Source organism: Plecotus auritus (genome assembly GCF_963455305.1).
Source record: "Plecotus auritus genome assembly, chromosome: 10".
Classification (NCBI taxonomy): domain Eukaryota; kingdom Metazoa; phylum Chordata; class Mammalia; order Chiroptera; family Vespertilionidae; genus Plecotus; species Plecotus auritus.
In genome coordinates this window covers 15,109,997-15,129,875 of record NC_137785.1, presented here as the reverse complement: position 1 = coordinate 15,129,875, position 19,879 = coordinate 15,109,997, and the positions used below count along the sequence as shown (strand labels likewise).

Here is a 19,879-nt window from a genome sequence, read left to right as displayed (position 1 = left end):
AAGCCTCCTGCCCCACCTCAGATGCCCCGAGAAAGCGAAGTCCACACGTGTATAACTACAGGGAGGGAGGGTTTATTCACAGCAGGACATGATCAACAGATATGGTAGCAGTGGTACCAGGGACAGCAGGGGGGAAGGGCATTCCTGCCACTCAGGCCTCCCCATCTGCTTGGGGGTGCTTCTGCCGCAGGTGTTTGTCCAGGGTGGCCCGCAGGCCGAAGGGCACACGGCAGTGGGGGCACTCAAAGCGGGCACCGCCGGGCCCCAGACCATGCATGCGGCGGTGGCGGTTCAGCTTGCTGCTCTGAGCACAGGCATAGGGGCAGAGCTCGCAGGTGTAGGGCCGCTCCCCGGTGTGTGAGCGCCGGTGCACAGTCAGGTTGCTGCTGTTGGTGAAATGTTTCCCACAGAACTCACATCTGCCCCCAGGCCCATGGCTCTTGCCCACTGTCTTTGGAGTCTTCTTGGGCAACTTCTCTGGGATCTGGACAGAGTTGATTCTCTCTTCCTTCTTGGCAACTCCCCAACCGTCCCCACCAGGACCAGCCTGAGCTCCACCACCTGGAGCCCCAGGTTCCTGCACACCTGCTGTGTCGGCAGCTCCAGCCCCTTCACGGCTGCACAGGAGTGTCCTGGCTGGGGCAGCGGCATGGGCGGCTGGCTCCGGAGGGGCAGCTGAGGCCTGTTCGTGACTGGCCTTGGCCATGTAGGGGCTCTGAGGCTGCAGCTGCTGGTGGGTCTTCTTGTGGCGGTTGAGCTTGCTGCTCTGGGCACAGGCATAAGGACACTGGTCACAGGCATAGGGCCGCTCGCCTGTGTGCGAGCGCATGTGCACCTTGAGGTTGCTGAAGGAGCTGAGGGTCTTCATGCACACAGGGCAGGTGGGGCTCCGCCGGGGGAGGCTGTTTGCCCGGGAGCCCTTGGCCTCCACTTCCTGCCCCACCACTGCTGACATGGCTGCAGCCACCTCTGCCAGGCCCAGCAGTGGAGTCTCTGGGGCCTCAGATTCTGTCTGGTAGATGGACAGTCCATGGTCCCACTGGGCATGGCGCAGCAGTTTCCAGGCCTTGGTGAATTGTCGGCCACAGCGGAGGCAAATCAAGGTCTTCAGGTTCTCAAGTTCTGCAGAGATGGGCTGGGTGTTAGTGTGAAGGGTAAAAGGCATGGCAGTTGCAGGTCACAGCTTGCCAGATGGACACATTCTGTGGGAAAGGCTATGTTCTAGGGCCCCAAAATGGCAAGAGGACAGGGAAAACTGATGTTCTCCCAGGAAGCTGATGTTCAGGGAGGGGGGTAGATGGACAAGAAGCAAGGAAAATCTGGAGTGGATGATGAGTATGCAAGGGTTCTTTCTATGCTTGAAAATCATTGAGATGCCCTCCTGGCCATGTAGCTCAATTGGATAGAACATCATCCCCATACACCAAGGTTGTGGGTTCAATCCCCAGTCAGAGCACATATAAGAAGCAACCAATGAATGCATGAGTAAGTGGTACAAATCAACTTTAAAAGAAGGAAATCTTTGTGAAAAAGTTAAAAAAAAAAAGTTAAAGAGTGAGGGACGGGGAGTGCTATTTCATATTGGGGGATCAAGAAGGCCTTGCTCCAAGTGACCACAACCAGTGTGATAGCCCTAGCTGGTTTAGCTCAGTGGATAGAGCGTTGGCCTGCGAACCAAAGGGTCCCGGGTTCGATTACAGTCAAAGGCATGTACCTGGAAGGGCACATGCAGGAGGCAACCAATCCATGTGTCTCTCACATCGATGTTTCTCTCCCCCCTCCCCCTTCCACTCTCTAAATATCAATAGAAAAATATCTTCAGGTGAAGATTAACAAAAAACAAAAAAATTAAAATCAAAAACATTTTATAAGAACCCCCTCTTTGAGCCTGTTTCCACACTTGCTAGAATATGGGGATCCTCTCCCTGTTAGGGGTGTTGTGACCTCAAATGGGGAACAACTGAAAGTTTGGGTCCATGTAATCTCTCAGTAAACATTAGCTGGGCTGAGTCCACAATCCTCCAAGAGTCTCTGTTTTGTTCCAATAATCCCATCACTGCCCCTCCCTGCTCACACTCTGTAGCGGATTCAAATCACAGCTCTTCCTTTCAATACAGGACCCTCCCTGTGGCCCAGCCCTTTTGAGAAAATCCCAGTTTATAGGCTGGAAGCTGAAAATCTTGAGTCTAGTTCCATGGTAAGGGTTTAATTCCATTCCAAGAGAAGGAACCCAGGTGCCCAGACAGGAGGACCTGGCTCAAACCAGGGGCTTCCCAGCAAGCAGGACTGGGAGATTCCAGGGGAGGGGGCAACACTAACTACCCTTCCAGCTGGCCTCAGGCCGCCCCTCCCCCAGACCACTGCCCTCCCCAGGGTCCCCCTACTGCCACACTGGTCCAGCCACCTGGCCAGTTATTTCTGGCCAAGGGGAAGGAGAAGTGAAACCAGATTGGGGGGGCGTGTGTGGCAAGTCCCCAGACCAGTCTTCTGGGGCTGGCCACACCCAGTGGGCCATCCTCCTTCCCTGCCCAGCCCTGCCCCCACCCCTCTCACCACCACTAGTCCCAGCCCTAGGACAGGGCAGGCCCTGGCCACGCCTAGGCTACACCCGATGGGGAGCCAGAAAGGGGAAGTACTGCTCACTGCCCCGCCTGTCCAGCTCAGCCCCTTCTCCCACAGGAAGCCGGGCCCTTGAACTTGAGAGGGGGTTGCAACCCAGCTTTACTCACCTGAGTCCGGGCAAGGGCTGGGGCCTCTATAGGGCTGACAGCCCAGCTTCTTGTGGTCCATGAAAGCAGTGATGGCCTTCAGCGGGAAGGTCTGCAGGCAGAGGCCGCAGGTCAACGTATCTGTGTGTTTGTCAGTCCAGGGCTGGCGGTCTGCAGGGAGGAAGCGGGTGGTGAACATGGGGTGGGGCCAGAACAGGCTGGGGGTTCCGAGGGAGAGGGGAAACCCGGAGGTGAGAAGGGAGCCAGGACCCAGCTACGGAAATATGGCAGGGGCAGGGGACGTGGAGCGGTGCCGGAGGAGGGCGTCCCACCCGAGAGTGAAAGGGGAGGGTAGTGGGGCCCGGTACAGGGGGCTCTTACCGTGAGGATTAGGGACCTGAGAAGTCCACGGCGCCGACTGGTTCTGTGAGCCGAGGGCGAGGAGGGTATCGGCGGCGGGCACCAGGCTAGGGCAGTAGCGGGGTTCGCCCTCGAGCCGGCCTGGCGCGGGCACTTCCTTTGAGGAACACCGCTGCAGCCCCGCGGCCTGTAGGGGCCACGAATGTGGCTCGGGCTTCACGTCGATGACCAGGTCCCGCATCTCCGTCTCGTCGTCTGAGTAGGCGGCGGGCTCCGGGTCTACTCGGCGGGGCGCGCAGCCGGCCTTGCGGCGGGACATGGGTCGCGGTCCGGACGATCCGGCGAGCTGGAGGGCTGGCGGGCGGAAGGCGCGCGAGGCGTGTGCGCTCGGGCTGAGACGCTCAGGTGAGTGACTGCGGCGACTGGCCGCGAACTTTTACACGTGCTGGCCCGGCCGTGGCTCCGCCCACCGGGGCGGGGCCTGATGGGAGAAGAAGGGGCGGCCCGCAGGGGCCCTGCTGGAGGCCCAACTCAGTCTGAGCCGTGCCCACCGGGTTTGGCTTAATGACTACACCTAATGACACCGAGTTCACACGGCCAGCGTAGAAACAGCTATTTCAGATCCCGTTTTAGGGCTGGTGAAACTGAGGCACAGCATCCCCACAAACACCCAGGAGGGAGAAAATGGTAGGGGCTATGTTTCTAACTATGCCCCTAACAGTATCTTGGACTCTTTCAGTAAATACGTAATAAAAATTCACTGGGCAAACCTTTATTGAGTGCCTATTGTGCACCAGGTACTGTTCTAAGCACTGGGGATACTGCAGCGAACCCAACAGACAAAAATCCCTGCCCCCCCCCCCCCCCGCCCCGCCCCGAGTTTACTGGTTCAGGGAGACTGCGCTCAACAAGATAACTATGTAAAATAGAGTGCCTTCCTGGGTGACCAGTGTCACCTGGAGCCAAACAAAGCTAGGAAGGGTTATAAAGGGGCAGGGTGACGTGTGTGGGGGGGCCTCAATTTTCTTCCCACACCAGGGAAAGGTATGGTGGAGCTGAGACCTGAGGGATGTGAGGGAGTCAGCCAGTCTCTGTTCAAGAATAACAAGGAGGGGAGACTCTTTCCCCCTCCCCACGTGGGAGTCTGTGCTGTGAGATTCTTATCCCTTCCCCACGTGAGAGTCTGTGCTTGTTCTTCAATAAATTTCCACCTTTGCTATACAAAATAATAAATAAATAAATAAATAAATAAATAAATAAATAAATAAATAGAATAATAAAGGGAGGAGACGGACAGGAGGGGGGTTTGAGCTCCATGAGAAAATGGAGTTAGCTGTGAGAGGGTCTTTTGACCACTTGAAAGTCTTGGTGTTTGGAGAGGTGAGTCTTGGGGGCTTGAGCAGAAGAGGATTATGATCATGTACATATCTACTCTGCTCCTACACCTGGAATAGCCATAAAAGTCAAATAGCCAACTGTCTTACCTCTCTCCACAGGGCCTCCTTGAACTTCCCTCCTCAAAGCAGCTCTTTCAGATCACTGTTTGAAGTGGCATCAACACCCTGCCCCACCCTCCAACCCTTACAAGTTTTCTTTTCTTCCTGACACCAACCACATCATAATACAGAACGGTTTCTTGACTGTCTTCTCCCTTCCCCCACCCTATACAAGGCTCCTTAAAGTCAGGGCCCCAGTCTGTCCTCCCCCAGATTCCCCAGCCCAGCACTCCAGCACCTAGTGGATTTCATGTACTAACCCGGCTGCCTCCCGCCCCCCGCCCCTTCTCCCCCCCCCCCCCCCAGCTCTGCTCCTGGCCCCTCAGGGTCAGGGTTCCTCACATTGTTATGTTATTCAGATCTCCCTCAGGGGTGGCTGAATTGTCCTCCTGAGAGCCAGGGGCCACCTTGACCAAGGTACCAGTAGCCCCACCCTGCTTAAAGCCTTTTTTTTTTTTTTTTTTTTAAGCCTTATAATTACACTCCATGACCTCCATCTGTCCCCAGTTCCCTCCTGGGCCTCGTTTCCCCAGATGTTACCTGAGTTGGTTTCTTCACTGCCACCTTCTGACCACCCAATTAAAGAAGCTCACCAACCCTGCCACCCACGATCCACTGCCTTTATTTTATTCCTTTTACATCACCAACAAGGCCCGATTTGCTCATTTATCTATCTTATTCTGTCCCTCCCAGCCACCCTAGAATGCAGTTATGAGAAAGCAGGAGTCCAGTTTGTCTTGTTCATAAACAGAGTCCCTGTTCTTTCCTAATTCAGTCAACAAATATGCATTGAGCTCCTGCACTGGGCATTCTTTCAATAGATATTGGTAGGGGGCCTCACTGCGCCAGCCATTAAACCTTGGGGAGCTAGTAGGAAGCAGAGGCTCACAAAGTCCCTGCCTTAGTGAAACCGTGTGGAAGTGTATTGTCTGAGCCCAGAGCAGCGAGGTTCCTGAGTATCTGGACTGCTGGTCTGCCTGTCAGAGCCTCAGTTTCCTCTGTGAAATGGGACTGCAGGGAGGGCTGCGGGACAAGAAGGCTGCCTCCGGTTCTTCCAGCTGCTGCTCTCCAAGGCTTTTTTTTTTTTTGGCTGCTTGGAGCATAATCTCAAGGTTTCAAGTAGGGGAGGTGGGGTTGGGACTGGAGGAAAAGGTTAGGAGTGTGCACGTGTAGGGGATGTGGGGGTTGGGGCAGAAACCAAGTTCTGCCTTTAACCCCTCTTTGAACCTCAATATCTTCTTCCATAAAATGGGCATCCTGGTCACCCCACCTCGCAGACGGTGGACGAGCTCCAAGCGCCGGACCACGCCACCAGCGTCGGGCTGTGCGGGCGTCCTAGCCCGGGAACCCGCCCGCGACCACGTGGGGCGGCGGCGGCAGCGGCGGAACGCAGGCTGGGCGGCGCGCGGCCCGCCCGAGCCTCTGCCTCGGGGACGCCGGCGGAAGTGGGGGCGCCAGCACGCAGACCTCGGTGAGTTCGGGGGTTGGTTGGGGAGAGAGCACCTTCCCTCTCCCCAGTCCTGGCCCCGGACGCCCACCCGCGGGCAGGCCGGGAGTGGCGGGAAGAGGCTGGTCCGCGTCCGCTACGCGGGCTGCGGTGACGTTGCGGCCCCCGAACGGCCGCACCGCGGAGTCGGGTTGGAACACGCGAGCGGGGATGTTCCCGCGCCGGGGTGAGGTGGGGAGCAGGGGGAGCGAGGGTAATAACTACGATGACGGTAACAGTCATAACAGCAGCAGTCAGACCCCCTCCGTTTCCGGGGCGGAATCGCTGCCCTAATCCGAGCGGGGAGACGGGAAGAATGTCCAGCCCTGGGCGGAGTGGGGAGTGGACGCCTGGGGGCCGGGAGGACCTACTTAGTATAAGAATGGGAGAACGATGGGTGGTCAGGGAGGAATTGAAAGGAAACTGACCGGCCTAGGGGGTGGAGGGGAGGGGAGGAGTCTCTCGAAAGGCCCATAGAACTAATATGCATCCAGGTGGGCAGCCCATGGGGTGTGTGGACAGACAGGTCACCTTGGTTAACTAGGTCTGGGGGCCTCGTTGTTAAACTGGTAACTCAGCTGGTTCCCTCCCCGGCAATTGAAGAGTTGGCTAAACATTTGTTCGAAGATCTGATCCATTGCCATTTTCTTGAAAGTGAGACCCAAGGAGGGAGGTCTGTGAGTCTCTTGCCCCTGCCATTGACCTCAGTGATGGGATCTTGAGTCAAACGGATTAGTTTGTCAAGTAGTGGGGGATGGGTTTGGACGTCGTTCCTGAAACCTTCCAGCAGGAAATCCTTGGCTGGGAGACCAAAAGGATAAAGGACTCTAGGATCTGGTCACCTGGGAGAGTGGATTAATGCCTGCTTTTGTCTTCTTGGGCACGCCCTTTGGGACCTTTCTCAAGCCAGTTTCTTCTCTTTTTTCCTCTCATTATTTTCCTTTTTTAATTTTAAAACATATCTTTTTATTGACTTTTAGAGAGAGAGGAAGGAGAGGGATAGAGAGATAGAAACATCAATGAGAAACATCATTGATCCCCCATAGGGAATCCAGCCTGCAACCCAGGCATGTGCCCTGACCAGGAATCAAACCAGTGACCTCTTGGTTGCTGGGTCGATGCTCATCACCTGAGCCACGCCAGCTGGACTAGTTTCCTTTTTAAAAAATGTAGATTTCAAGTCATCCAACATACAGATGTAACTATGGCTCCTTACATATTTTGTTCTATCTAAAGTTAGGTATTTTAGCTCTGAGATGAAGAAAATTATCCCATTAAAATGACAAGATTTCTGAAAAATGGGTTTCATATTTAATTGACGGGAAATAAACTCCCACTACCCCTCCCCCCAAAAAAACAAACAAACAAACAAAAACCTCTAGTCCAGAGCTACAGGAACACAGTTCACAACCATGGCTAACACATGGTGCCCATGCAGAGAGAGGGCCCTGAGTCAAGCAATGTTGTTCAACTTTTTAAACAAGCAACTTCTTTATTGTTCAGAAAAAGAATACTGAAGAAAAGCATTTTCCTTTTAGCCCAAGCGGCTATGAATAGTAAAAACCAACCGATCTAAAGTCCCTGGAATGCATGCAACTTAGAATCTCCTAATGCACACAATCAGTTCCCAGGCTCTGAGTCTGCCTCTTGTGGAGACTGTGGTGCTCTCTGGGTCACCAGCTGTTTGTCGTTCTGCAGAGGTTTAGAGTGGCTGCTGCTTTGGCATCTGGCTGCTGGGTTTCAGTTTTGGGATCTTCTCCATTTCCAGCACTTTTCTTACTCTTGTCTGCTGCCACGGCATCTATGATTTCCGGCAGTGGCTGATCACTTCCATGGAGCTGGGCTGGAGTTCATAAACCTGGATTTGACCTGGGACATCTTTTGCTTTCTGTTCAATTTTTTCCAGGATAGTCTGAACCTTCCTAACACCCTCTTCCCTGGCCTGACGGACATCAGCTGGTCGTCCTTCAGGATCTACCCAATCCAGAGCCAGTAGCTCTTTGGTCCATTATCAGGTATCTTTTGTCCGTCTTCTTACCTTCCAAGTTATCCACAAGCCTGCTCCAGGATGGCTTCTACTCTTAGCGCACCTGGATATTAGGGGGGTACTTCAGCTTCTCCTGGCTTTGGAGGTGTGGCTTCTGCCGAGGCAGGGCTGGGGCTGCCCTCTCGTCTGCAGCCACATTCTCGGAGGATCATCAGATCAGTTTCTTCTCAGGTCACACCTTGGCTCCAAACCTCCAACGGCTCCCCTGTGCTGGCTGGGGCAGGCCACCTGGGTTTTGCTGCCTTTTCCTGCCACTCACTGGCTTGCACCCAGCAAATGATTTGACATCTCCCAGCTCCAGTTTTCTTTTGTGGAGAATGGGGATTGCACTCATATGACCAAATCTGTTTCTCCCTCCCCCAATGGAGAGAACAAGGCCCTGCGCTGACCCACCCTGAATTTTGTTTTATCCAGGGATTTAATTTAATGGCCAAGTCCTTGGCCACTTGCTTAATTTTCCATTAATCCTTTATTATGTACTAATCCTGGAGACTAGGTATTTTTCTTAAACCACTCAAATGGTAATCTAGGTTGGGGGATAGCCCTGGGGGCTGACGACCTTTGACTAAGCTTGGAGTGCCCTGGTCAAATAGATTAGAAAATGTATTTGCCCATTAATCCCATTTGCTGTGGTCTTCCAGACCAGGCAAAACCTTTTCTCTCAATCCATCAGCAAATAGTGAGAGCTCTCAACTTTCAAAGCATACCCTAATCTGACCACTTCTCGAACCCCCACTGTTACCACCCCATCCCAGGCACCATGGGCATCCACCCGGACCACTGTGGTACCTTCCTCACTGGGCTCCCCGCTTCTACTCTGTTCCCCGCTGTCCATTTTCTGTGCCGCAGGCAGAGGGATCCTGTGAAAACCAAAGTCAGGTCCTGTCCCTCCTCTACTCAGAACCTCCATGGCTCCTGTCTCACCCAGAGTACAGGCCCAAGTTCTCGACAGGGTCCTCAGAGCCCCTGAACATTCTGCCTCTGCCCCCACCTCGGCCTCCACCTCTTCCGCGCTGGCCTCCTTGCTAAGCCTCAGAGTCACCCTTCCTTGGTCTTTGTATTTGCTGTTCCCGCTGACTGGAAGGCTTTCCTCCCAGACCTCCACATGGCTTGATTCCTATTTCATTGAGGTCTGTGCTCACAGGTGACCTCATCGGAGAGATCCCCTGAGTGCCCTGCTTTCTGGAAACCACCTCTTGCCCCTAGGCTGAGCCCGGTGTTTCCTCGGGGCTCTTGACGCCCTAAGGCTCCTTCATTCCAGCCCTGCCTATTCTGGGTCAACATTGTCTAGATTAGAGACAAGTCTATGTCACCCGTGAGGGCAGGGCCGGGCTGTTCCAGTCACAGCTGTGTCCCCACTACCACACAGCATGGGCTGGGCACAGAGCAGGAACTAAGATAATGTGGATGGGTGAATCTTTACATTCCATAAATGAATATTTACAGACCTCCCCCTGTGCCAGGCCCTAAGAGGGGCTGGGGATGGAGTTGTGAAGTAATCGGGCATGTCCCTTCTCTCAAAGGCTGTGTTCTGTGGCAGAGCAGACAGCACATAGAAAAGCAAATAAATACATTTTTTCAGGAGGTGATAGGGCTAAGAAGAAAAGATAATGTGGGCCCTAACCGGTTTGGCTCAGTGGATAGAGCGTCAGCCTGCGGACTGAAGGGTCCCAGGTTCGATTCCAGTCAAGGGCATGTACCTGGGTTGCGGGCACATCCCCAGTAGGGGGCGTGCAGGAGGCAGCTGATCGATGTCTCTCTCATCGATGTTTCTAACTCTCCATCCCTCTCTCTTCCTCTCTGTAAAAAATCAATAAAATATATTAAAAAAGAAAAAAAAAAAGAAAAGATAATGTGGGGTGAAAGGGCCATTATTTTTCTCCTAGTGAAGGTGGTGTTTGCACAATGACCTGAATGAAGTGAGGGAGGAAGGTGAAGCATGACTGGAAATACATTATGTCTCCCATTTGGGAGAATGTTCTAGGCAGCAAGAACAGCATGTGCAAAGGGCCTGGGGCAGGAATGTGCTTGGCATGTTCAAGGACCAACAGTGAGCAAAGGGTGGAGAGAGGAGGTCGGAGAGATGATGGGTCCTCCTGTGTAGCCTTTATAAGAACTTCGGCTTTTGCTGTGGCTGAGGCAGGAGCAGATGAGAGGTCTTAGTAGAGGAGGGATTGCGATGAGACTTAGTTCTAACGGGATCTCTCTGACAGCTGAGTGGGGAAGAGACTGAGGGGTAAAGGTGGAGGCATGGTGCCCAAAGGAAAGAAGACTGACTGCAGTAGTCTAGGTGGGAGGTGCTGGTGGCTGGAATGAGGAGGAGGCAGAGTGGGGGAATGAGAAATTATCAGATTCTGGATTTGTGGTGTTTTTTGGTTTTGTGCGGGGGCGGGGGGGTTTGTTTTGTTAATCTTCATTTGAGGATTTTTTTCCATTGATTTTTAAAGAGAGTGGAAAGGAGGGAGGGAGGGGGGTGAGAGAGAGGGAGGGAGAGAGAGGGAGAGATTGGTTGCTTCCCACACGGATCCCACACATATTCTATTTGGGGCCAGGAATTGAACCTGCAACCCAGGCACTTGCCCTTGATTGGAATAGAACATTTGACTCTTGGGTGCTCAGGTTGACACTCTAACCTCTGAGCCACACTGGCCAGGGCCTGGATGCATTTTTGAAGTGGAGCTGACAAAGTTTACTGGTGGATTGGTTGAATGTGGGTAGCAGAGAAATTGAGGAGTCTGGACACTGGAGTGTCCTTTATCTGTATGATCACCAACCTCCCCCCAGAGATTCTCCTTCTCCCAACACTCTAGGTCTTTTTTATGCTTCATTTCACAGATGAGGAACTGGGGCAGGGAGACTGCCCATAGAGTTGCAGTGACCTGCCCAGATCCCTGGTAGTGAATCTGGGCTTAAGACCCACTGGTCTCCCCCATTCACATCCTTATCCTCCTTCCCTGATGGAAAGCTGTGACCACACCTTCTTTCTTCCTTTCTTTCTTTCTTTCTTTCTTTCTTTCTTTCTTTCTTTCTTTCTTTCTTTCTTTAAATATATTTTATTGATTTTTTACAGAGAGGAAGAGAGAGAGATGGAGAGTTAGAAACATCGATGAGAGAGAAACATCGATCAGTTGCCTCCTGCACACTCCCCACTGGGGATGTGCCCACAACGAAGGTACATGCCCTTGACCGGAATCGAACCTGGGACCCTTGAGTCCGCAGGCCGACACTCTATGCATTGAGCCAAACCGGTCAGGGCCACACCCTCTTTCTTGCAAGGCCAAGCTAAGAGCGGGCTTTACGTTTTTAAGGGTTTGGGAAACTTTTTAAAAAATTGTTTGTGCTGTGTGAAATTATATAAAATTCAAAATTCAGTGTCCCAGTAAGTAAGGTTTTATTGGAGCACTAGAGGCCTGGTGCATGAATTTGTGCATCAGTGGGGTCCCTCAGCCTGGCTTGTGGGATCGGGCTGAAACTGGCTCTCTGACATCCCCCAAAGGTCCCGGATTGCTAGAGGGTGCAGGCCAGGCCAAGGAACCCCACCGGTGCACGATCGAGGCTGGGGAGGAATGCAGGAGGGCTCCAGGGCATGTCTGGACCGTCTGGCTCAGTCCCAATCTGCTGGACCCCAGCAGCAAGCTAACCTACCAGTCAGAGCGTCTGCCCCCTGATGGTCAGTGCACATCATAGCTACTGGTTGACCGGTCGACTGTCTGCCCCCTGGTGGTCAGTGCACGTCATGTTGAGTGGCCTTAGCATATCATTAGCATATTATGCTTTGGTTGGTTGAATGGCCGACCAGACAACCGGATACTTAGCATATTAGGCTTTTATTATATAGGATAGCCATGTTCATAGTTTATGTTTTATTTATGGTTTTCCTGCTGCTATGGCAGAGTTGAGTAGTGTGACGGAGAACCTATGACCCCTGAAGCCTAAAATATTTACTATTGGGCCCTTTACAGAGGATATTACTTGACTTCTGCTAATAAGGAATATATTGGGCTCCCAATAGGACTTGGCAGCTAGTTCCACAGGGGCCTGGGAAAGGTCTGGGTAAGGGACAGAAAGGTTTGAGAGTGGGTGACTGTAAGGTTAGGAGAGGGAGTTCAGATTCCTAAGGGGGAATCTAACTTAAAAATATATATGTATATAGCCCTAGTCGATTTGGCTCAGTGGATAGAGCATCGGCCTGCGGACTGAAAGATCCTGGGTTCGATTCCAGTCACGGGCACATGCCCGGGTTGTGGGCTCAATTCCTAGTAGGGGGCATGCAGGAGGCAGCTGATCAATGTTTTTCTCTCCTTCCCTTTTCCTTCCTCTCTGAAATCAATAAAAACATATTTTAAAACACACACACACATCAATGATTCTTTCATCATTGATGTTTCTATCTCTCTCTCTCTCCCTTCCTCTCTGAAATCAATAAGAATATATATTTTATACATATATCCCGGCCGGCATGGCTTAGTGGTTGAGTGTCAACCTCACTAAAAATGTTTTTATTATTATTATTATTTTTTTTTTAAATATTGATTTCAGAGAGGGAGAGAGATATAAAAACATCAATGATGAAAGAGAGCTATTGACCAGCTGCCTCCTACATGCCCCCTATTGGAGATGGATCCCACAACCCAGTCATGTGTCCTGACTGGGAATTGAACTGTGACTTCCTGGTTCATAGGTTGATGCTCAACCACTGAGCCACACTGGCCATGTAAAGAATCTACCTTTTTATTTTTTCTAACTTTTTTTTTTAAGGGACATGGAAGCATTACAATACATTCCTTTTTAAAATTAGAATTTAAGCCCTAGCCAGTTTGGCTCAGTGGATAGAGCGTCTGCCTGGGGACTGAAGGGTCCGGGTTCAATTCCGGTCAAGGCATGTACCTTGGTTGCAGGCACATCCCCAGTAGGGGGTGTGCAGGAGGCAGCTGATCGATGCTTCTCTCTCATCGATGTTTCTATCTCTCTATTCCTCTCCCTTCCTCTCTGTAAAAAAAATCAATAAAATATATAAAATAAATAAATAAATAAATTAGAATTTAAAATTTATTTGAATAGGTTATTCAAATACCTGGGACAGAATTCAAAGGGTACAAAAAGGCAGACAGCTCAGGGTCACCCTGCCCGGCCTCTTCATGGGCAGAAGGTTGGAATAACGGGCGTTTGCAGTTTCCTGGATTCTGTTCAGCCGCCCTCTTTGAGGCTATCCTAATTGACACCCGGCCACAAGGGATTTGAAGATGTTCCTCCATAGCTGCACCAACTCAAAGCTTTATCAGCCCCTTTCATCTTCCCTGGTCTGGGAAGTGGAATCCTATAGCCTGGTAGCTTGAATTTGCATTTCTCAGGTTCTCGGCGAGGCTGTATGAATATGTCACATACTCAGTAGCAGTCTTTATCCCCCCCTCTTCCCACCTGTTTGTCAGTGGTTCTCAACTAGAGACAACTTTTTTTGTCCCCTAGAGATAGTTGGTATTGTTTTTGTTTTGTTTTGTTTTGTTTTAATGGCTTTACTGAATTGACATGTAATTCTCAGACCATGCTATTACCCAGTGGAGAGAGTTTTGGTTGTCACATCTCGGGGAGCTACTGGCACCTAGTGGATAGAAGCCAAGGATGATGCTAAACCCCTACACCTATCCAAAGGGCACCCCCACAACACAACAAAGGATGATCCAACCCAAGTCAGTAGCAGGGACGTTGAGAAACCCTGGTCCACAGCCTGGGCCCATTTCTCATCAGGGTCCTTTCTTGCAAGGTGCTCACAGTTGAGCTGCAGAAACAGGAAGAGCCTCACAGAAAAAAGACAATCTCAATAGCTTCTGGACCATGAATGACCCCAGGATGGGACACTGGGTGCCTAATATTTGTCAGTGGCTTCAATTAATCATTTTATTTTATTTTTGTTTAAATTTTTGCAATTATTTTTTAAAATTTAATGTTGAAAGTATTATAGATGTCCCAATTCCCCCCCTTTTAACCCTCCCCCCCATTCCCACCTCCTTCGCAGGTCTTCACCACACTATTGTCTATGTCCATGGGTTATACATCTCTATATATATAAAAGCCTAAGTGACTGAACGACCAAATGACCGAACGACCTGTGGCCCGGTCACTATGATGTACACTGACCACCAGGGGGTAGATGCTCAACACAGGAGCTGCCCCCTTGTGGTCAGTGCACTCCCACAGCTGAGCACTGCTCAGGTGACCATTGAGTGCTAGATGCCAGGCTCACAGCTGGCGAGACTCTCCCGCCTCAGCGGCAGTGCTACCGAGCAGTAGCAGCAGTGGCAGGCGTCTGGCCCCAGCCGCCTGCTGCTTCCAGCACTACTACATCCCTCGAAACTGGCAGTCCAACATCCTCCAAGGGGTCCCGGATTGTGAGAGGATGCAAGCCAGGCTGGGGGACCCCACCGGTGCACGAATCCATGCACCAGGCCTCTAGTATGAATATAAGTTCCCCGGTTAATCTCTTCCCTCGCCCTCACCCCCCCTTCTCTGAAATATGTCAGTCTGTTGCATGCTTCAATGTCTCTGGATCTATTTTGTTTGCCAGTTTATTTTGTTCATTAGATTCCACATATGAGTGAGATCATGTGATACTTGTCTTTCTGACTGACTTATTTCATTTAGTATGATACTCTCCAGGTTCCTCCATGCTTTCTCAAAGGGTAAGAGATCCTTCTTTTTTACAGCTACATAGTATGACATTGTGTAAATGTACCACAGTTTTTTTTATCCACTCATTTGCTGATGGGCACTTGGGCTGCTTCAATCACTTTGTGTGTTTTTATTTTTATTTTTTAAGTATATTTTTATTATTGGGCCCTTTATAGAGGATATTACTTTTTAAAAAATAGCTTGTGGGATGGGGCTGAAACCGGCTCCCGCAAAGATTGTTCTGTGGTAGTCTTTTGATTTTAGAGAGGAAGGGAGAGGGAGAGAAAGAGAGAAACATCAATGATGAGAATCATTGACCAGCTTCCTCCCGCAAACTCTCCACTGGGGATTGAGCTTGCAACCTGAGCATGTACCCTGACTGGGAATTGAACCATGACCTCCTGGTTCATAGGTCAATGCTCAACCACTGAGCCACACTGGCCGGGCCAGTCACTTTATTTTTTTATAGTAAGTATGTTATTTGTATGCTGTTGCCAGTGTATATAAAATAATTATCCTTGTGAAATAGAAACTCATGAACATTCATAGAAGTAGATGCTAAGGACTGACAAAAGCAAAGTTTGAATAGTATGGCACATGTTATAAGGATAAGATTTTTGTACAGGCTTCAAATTCAGCTATCTGAATATTCATTGGTTCATGAAAAGTGGTTTAGAACACCTTCAAAGATTCATTTCACTACAAAAAGGAACAAACTTTCTGGGGTCTGAAGGGATTGGTACTTGAAGATACTTCCATTGAGCATCCTGCAGACAAAATTGTTTCAAATTGGCAGCTGCCTGGCAAACCTTCACCGGGTTGAGCCCGGCCTCCAGCCTGAGCTGTTGAACCACTTTCTTCATAGCTGGGATGCTGGAGGAACCAGACCTGATGCACATGTGAGTGGTACAGATTTGTAGGTAGTGGGCTGGCTGTGTGTGAGGACAGGGTGTGAAGGCAGGAGGATGTGTGTGTGTTGGGGGGGGAGGGGCGGGGCAGTGAGGAGTTGACATCAACAGTCCAGGCAGGAAGTGATGGTGGTGGGTCCCCAATTAGTCACTTTGGGGAGGAGGGGACTGAGCCACAGAGAGTGGAGCAGCTGCCTGAACCAAATGTAGGCCCCTCTCTCTTCCTCCTCCAACCCCCAAACCCAGCGTTTCCCCGTATGCAATCCACAACATAGCAGTGGTGATTGCTGTGTTCCAGGAGAATGCTAAACATTGTACATTTATTAGGTCATTCAGTCCCCATGACAACCCTGGGAGGTAGGTCCTTTTATCATTCCTATTTTACAGATGGGGAAACCAAGGCACAGAGCAGGTAAGCAGTTCACCCCAGGTCAGACAACAACACTAATATCAACTGTAACTTTTTTGGAGAACCTGGTGTATATCCAGCCCGTCCTGCAAAGCCTGTTGAATCCTGATAAACAGAGGTGGCAATTGGTGCTATTTCTTCATACAATGAAGAGAAAACTGCCTCTTGCTTGAGGTCACCCAGCTAAACAGGCCTGGGAGCTTAATCTCCACTCCATTCATGGAACCAGAGCCTGGTCTCTGCGCCACTCAGTGTTCCAGGAGCTGAGGACACATGTGGGAGGAGGGGAAGCACGGCTGCTGCCTATGGGGACGGAGCACGGGAGAAGGACCATAAGCAGAACAATAAATATACATTACTAGAGGCCCGATGCATGAAATTCGTGCAAGAGTAGGCCTTCCTTCCCCAGGCTGCCGGCACCGGCTTCCCTCTGGCACCTGGTACCCGGGCTTCCCTTGCAGCCCTGGCTTGGGACATCTTGTCTAATTAGCATATTATGCTTTTATTATTATAGAAGATATCTAGGAGGGGTCTGTGCTGCAAAGAATGATGAAGCTGATAGAGGGATGAGGGGCAGAGAAAACTTAAAGATCAGGTGGTCAGGGAAGGGGCAAAGGAGATAGAGTAGAGGGAACCCAAGTGCCCGGGCCTGAGAAGGGATTGCAGGCATATTCAAGGACCAGCAAAGAGGCCAGAGTGGCTGGGGTTGGATGGTGTGCCAAGAGGGGGTCCAGAACATGGGGGCCTTGAGGGCAGTGATGAGGACCCTGGCGTTGAATTAAGCCACCAGAAGGCTCTGAGTAGAGGAGAGATGTTATTTGACTCTGGTCCCTCTGGCTATGTGTGAGGACAGGGATAGGGGTGTGAAGGCGGAAAGGTGTCGGGGGAGCCAGTGAGGAGTTGAATTCAACAGTCCAGGCAGGAAGTGGTGGAAGTGATGATGGCTGGACCAAGATGTTGACAGTTGAGAGAATAAGACATGGTAGTCTTTGAATATATATGTATATACTAATATATATATATACATATATATATATGCATATATATGTATATATAGGTATATATAATTCTCAGCTTTTTAAAATTTTTTTATTGATTTTATTTTTTTATTTTAAAATATATTTTTATTGATTTCAGAGTGGGAGAGGGAGAGAGAGAGATAGGAATATCAATGATGAGAGAGAATCATTGATCGGCTGCCTCCTGCACTCCCCCTTCTGGGGATCGAGCCCACAAACCAGGCGTGTGCCCTTGATCAGAATCGAACCTGGGACCTTTCAGTCTGCAGGCTGACTCTATCCACTGAGCCAAACTGGCTAGGGCTATTTATTGATTTTAGAGAGAGGAAGAGAGAGAGAGAAGCATTGATTGGTTATTCCACTTATTTATGCATTCATTGGTTGCTTCTTGTATGTGCCCTAACCAGGGATCGAACCTGAAACCTTGGCATATCGGGACAACGCTCTAATCAACTGAGCTACCTGGCCAGGGCTTTCCTTCAGCTTTTCTTTTATAACCTTGATATTTTTTAAGAATCCAGGCTAATTTTTTATTTTTATTTTTTAAAGAAAAAGCTTTAACTGTGAGGTCGAATGACAAGGAGACAGGAGGCAGAGCTCAAATCTGTCTCAGGCCCAGCCAATATGGTTCAGTGGTTGAGCGGTGACCTATTAACCAGGAGGTCATGGTTCAATTCCCAGTCAGGACACATTCCCTGGCTGCAGGCTTTATCCCCAGTAGGGGGTGTGCAGGAGGCAGTCGGTCATTGATTCTCTCTCATTGATGTTTCTATCTCTCCCTCTCCCTTCCTCTCGGTAATCAATAAAAAAAATATTGTTTAAAAATTAAAATTGTTAAAAAGAAATCTGTCTCCCAGGCTAGTTTTTTTGGTATAATGCTCTTCAAGTTGAGTAGATTGATTAGACACAATTGCCCCTCATGATTAGATTCAGGTAATCCACACACATGTGTCCTGTCCTTTTTTTAAATATATTTTATCGATTTTTTACAGAGAGGAAGGGAGAGGGATAGAGAGTTAGAAACATCCATGAGAGAGAAACATCGATCAGCTGCCTCCTGCACACCCCCTACTGGGAATGTGCCCACAACCAAGGTACATGCCCTTGACTGGAATCAAACCTGGGACCCTTCAGTCTGCAGGCCAACGCTCTACCCACTGAGCCAAACCGGTTAGGGCTATCCTGTCCTTGATACATCACATCAGGAGGCACATGGTGTCTGTTTGTCTCATTACTGCACATATTAGCTTTGATGCCTAAGTGATGGTGTCTGCCAGGTTTCTCCACCAGAAAGTTACTCTTTACAATGAATATCTTGTGAGGAGGTGCTTTAAGACTATGTAGATATCCTGGACCTCATCGATGTTCCTCCACAAGTTTTAGCCTCTATTGATTTTAGCTGCTGTTCTAAGATAAGAAGGAAGTTTCCTTCTCCTTTGTGTGTTTTTAATTAGCATGGACTCATGGATTTCTCTTTTATTCAATGGTTATAATCTATAATTGTCATATTTAAGTGTTCAAATCATTCCAGATTTGTCCAATGGGAGCCCTTCCAGGCTGGCGTCTGGGGGATGGGATTTATTTGGAAGGTAGCATTTCCTGGTGGATTGGATGGGCCATGTGTGAGAGAGGAGAGGAGACAGGGGTCTTTCAGCACATGTTTATGGCCAGGAACTGGGAGTAAAGCTGTGATAATATCAGGCAGAAGTCTCCACTCTGTGAACCTCATGAATGGTAGTGGCAGTTCCTGGGAATAGGGGACTGGTGGAGGGATGGTGCAGATTTTAGGAGGGGGAATCAGGAGGTTGGTTTTGGACAGGTTGAGTTGAGATGTGGCAGAAAAGCCTCTGCTTCCAGTCCTCCCTCTTCCTGTCGTCCCACCTCCCTATGTAATGACTCCCTGCTCTTCTTTACCCAACAGCCTGGACAATGCAGACTCCACTGACCAGTCCTGTGCCTGTGCTCCGGCTCCCTCGGGGCCCCCAGGGCTTGAGCAGAGGCTTTGCCCCTGATGGACGGAGGGCTCCCCTGAAACCAGAGGTTCCTGAAACCCCGGAGTCTCCTGTAGTTCACGAATGTCAGGAATCCCAGGAACAGCGGGCCCGAGCCATCCTCCGGGAACGCTACCTCCGCAGCCTGCTGGCCATGGTGGGTCGCCAGGTCAGCTTCACCTTGCATGAGGGTGTGCACGTGACCGCCCACTTCGGAGCCACTGACGTGGATGTGGCTAACTTCTACGTGTTGCAGCTGCAGACTCCAATAGGTGTGCAGGCTGAGGCACTGCTCCGGTGTAGTGACATTATTGCATACACCTTCAAGCTATAAAGACATTATTGTGGTCACCTTCTGCCTTAGGCCTAGCCACAAATTCCCAGGCTTCCAACAGTTCCAGATCTCTGGGCCTCATAGAGTTCGGAATTCCCTTGGAGTTTTGAGCCAAGCTCCAAGCAACTGACTTCTTCAGATCTCCAGTGTCTAGTAGTCAGTAAAATTCTGCAACCCCACAAGTTCTAGATCCCATTGAAAGGAATGCTCTACCTCACAGAACTTTAAACTCTACAGAAATGTGGGTCTTGGGACAGTTCCTGAAGACTGGAGGTGGGGTGGGGTCTGGGAGGGGGCAGTGGGAATAAAGGAAGGCAAATTGCAGAGTGGGAAATTGTTTATTACAGAAGTTACAAAGTTCAGTCACCCTGAAGAAATTCCCCAATACTACCCTCCTGCCAAAGAACAATTATTATTACAGAAAAATCCGCCTCCTGTTTTTTTTTCTAGTATAT

At 50.2% G+C, this 19,879-nt stretch overlaps 2 protein-coding genes and 1 pseudogene across 7 annotated transcripts; 1 reads left to right on the top strand and 2 right to left on the bottom strand.

Moving 5' to 3' along the window:
* Window positions 1-54: 54 nt before the first annotated feature.
* ZNF296 (zinc finger protein 296) lies at window positions 55-3,473 on the bottom strand. Its single transcript, XM_080644739.1, has 3 exons — window positions 3,090-3,473; window positions 2,730-2,879; window positions 55-1,122 (listed from the first exon to the last, which is right to left on the bottom strand). Exons 1-3 carry the CDS (start codon window positions 3,385-3,387, stop codon window positions 152-154), a joined length of 1,419 nt encoding a protein of 472 aa, XP_080500865.1. The 5' UTR covers window positions 3,388-3,473; the 3' UTR covers window positions 55-151.
* Window positions 3,474-5,954: 2,481 nt separating this feature from the next.
* On the top strand, window positions 5,955-19,845 carry GEMIN7 (gem nuclear organelle associated protein 7). Of its 5 annotated transcripts, none has more exons than XM_080644623.1 (3): window positions 5,990-6,035; window positions 7,957-8,065; window positions 19,021-19,839. In XM_080644623.1, the coding sequence occupies exon 3, from the start codon at window positions 19,029-19,031 to the stop codon at window positions 19,422-19,424; it is 396 nt and encodes a 131-aa protein (XP_080500749.1). In that variant the 5' UTR covers window positions 5,990-6,035; window positions 7,957-8,065; window positions 19,021-19,028; the 3' UTR covers window positions 19,425-19,839. The 5 variants fall into 5 exon arrangements, with proteins under 5 accessions (XP_080500750.1, XP_080500749.1, XP_080500748.1 ...); XM_080644625.1 differs by lacking the exon at window positions 5,990-6,035 and adding an exon at window positions 15,560-15,662 and having other exon boundaries at window positions 8,010-8,065; XM_080644626.1 differs by lacking the exons at window positions 5,990-6,035; window positions 7,957-8,065 and adding exons at window positions 14,747-14,774; window positions 15,560-15,662.
* On the bottom strand, window positions 15,345-16,301 carry LOC308235238 (guanine nucleotide-binding protein G(I)/G(S)/G(O) subunit gamma-5-like; annotated as a pseudogene). Its single transcript has 2 exons — window positions 16,260-16,301; window positions 15,345-15,695 (listed from the first exon to the last, which is right to left on the bottom strand). The product of its transcript is annotated as a guanine nucleotide-binding protein G(I)/G(S)/G(O) subunit gamma-5-like (transcript).
* Window positions 19,846-19,879: the final 34 nt, after the last annotated feature.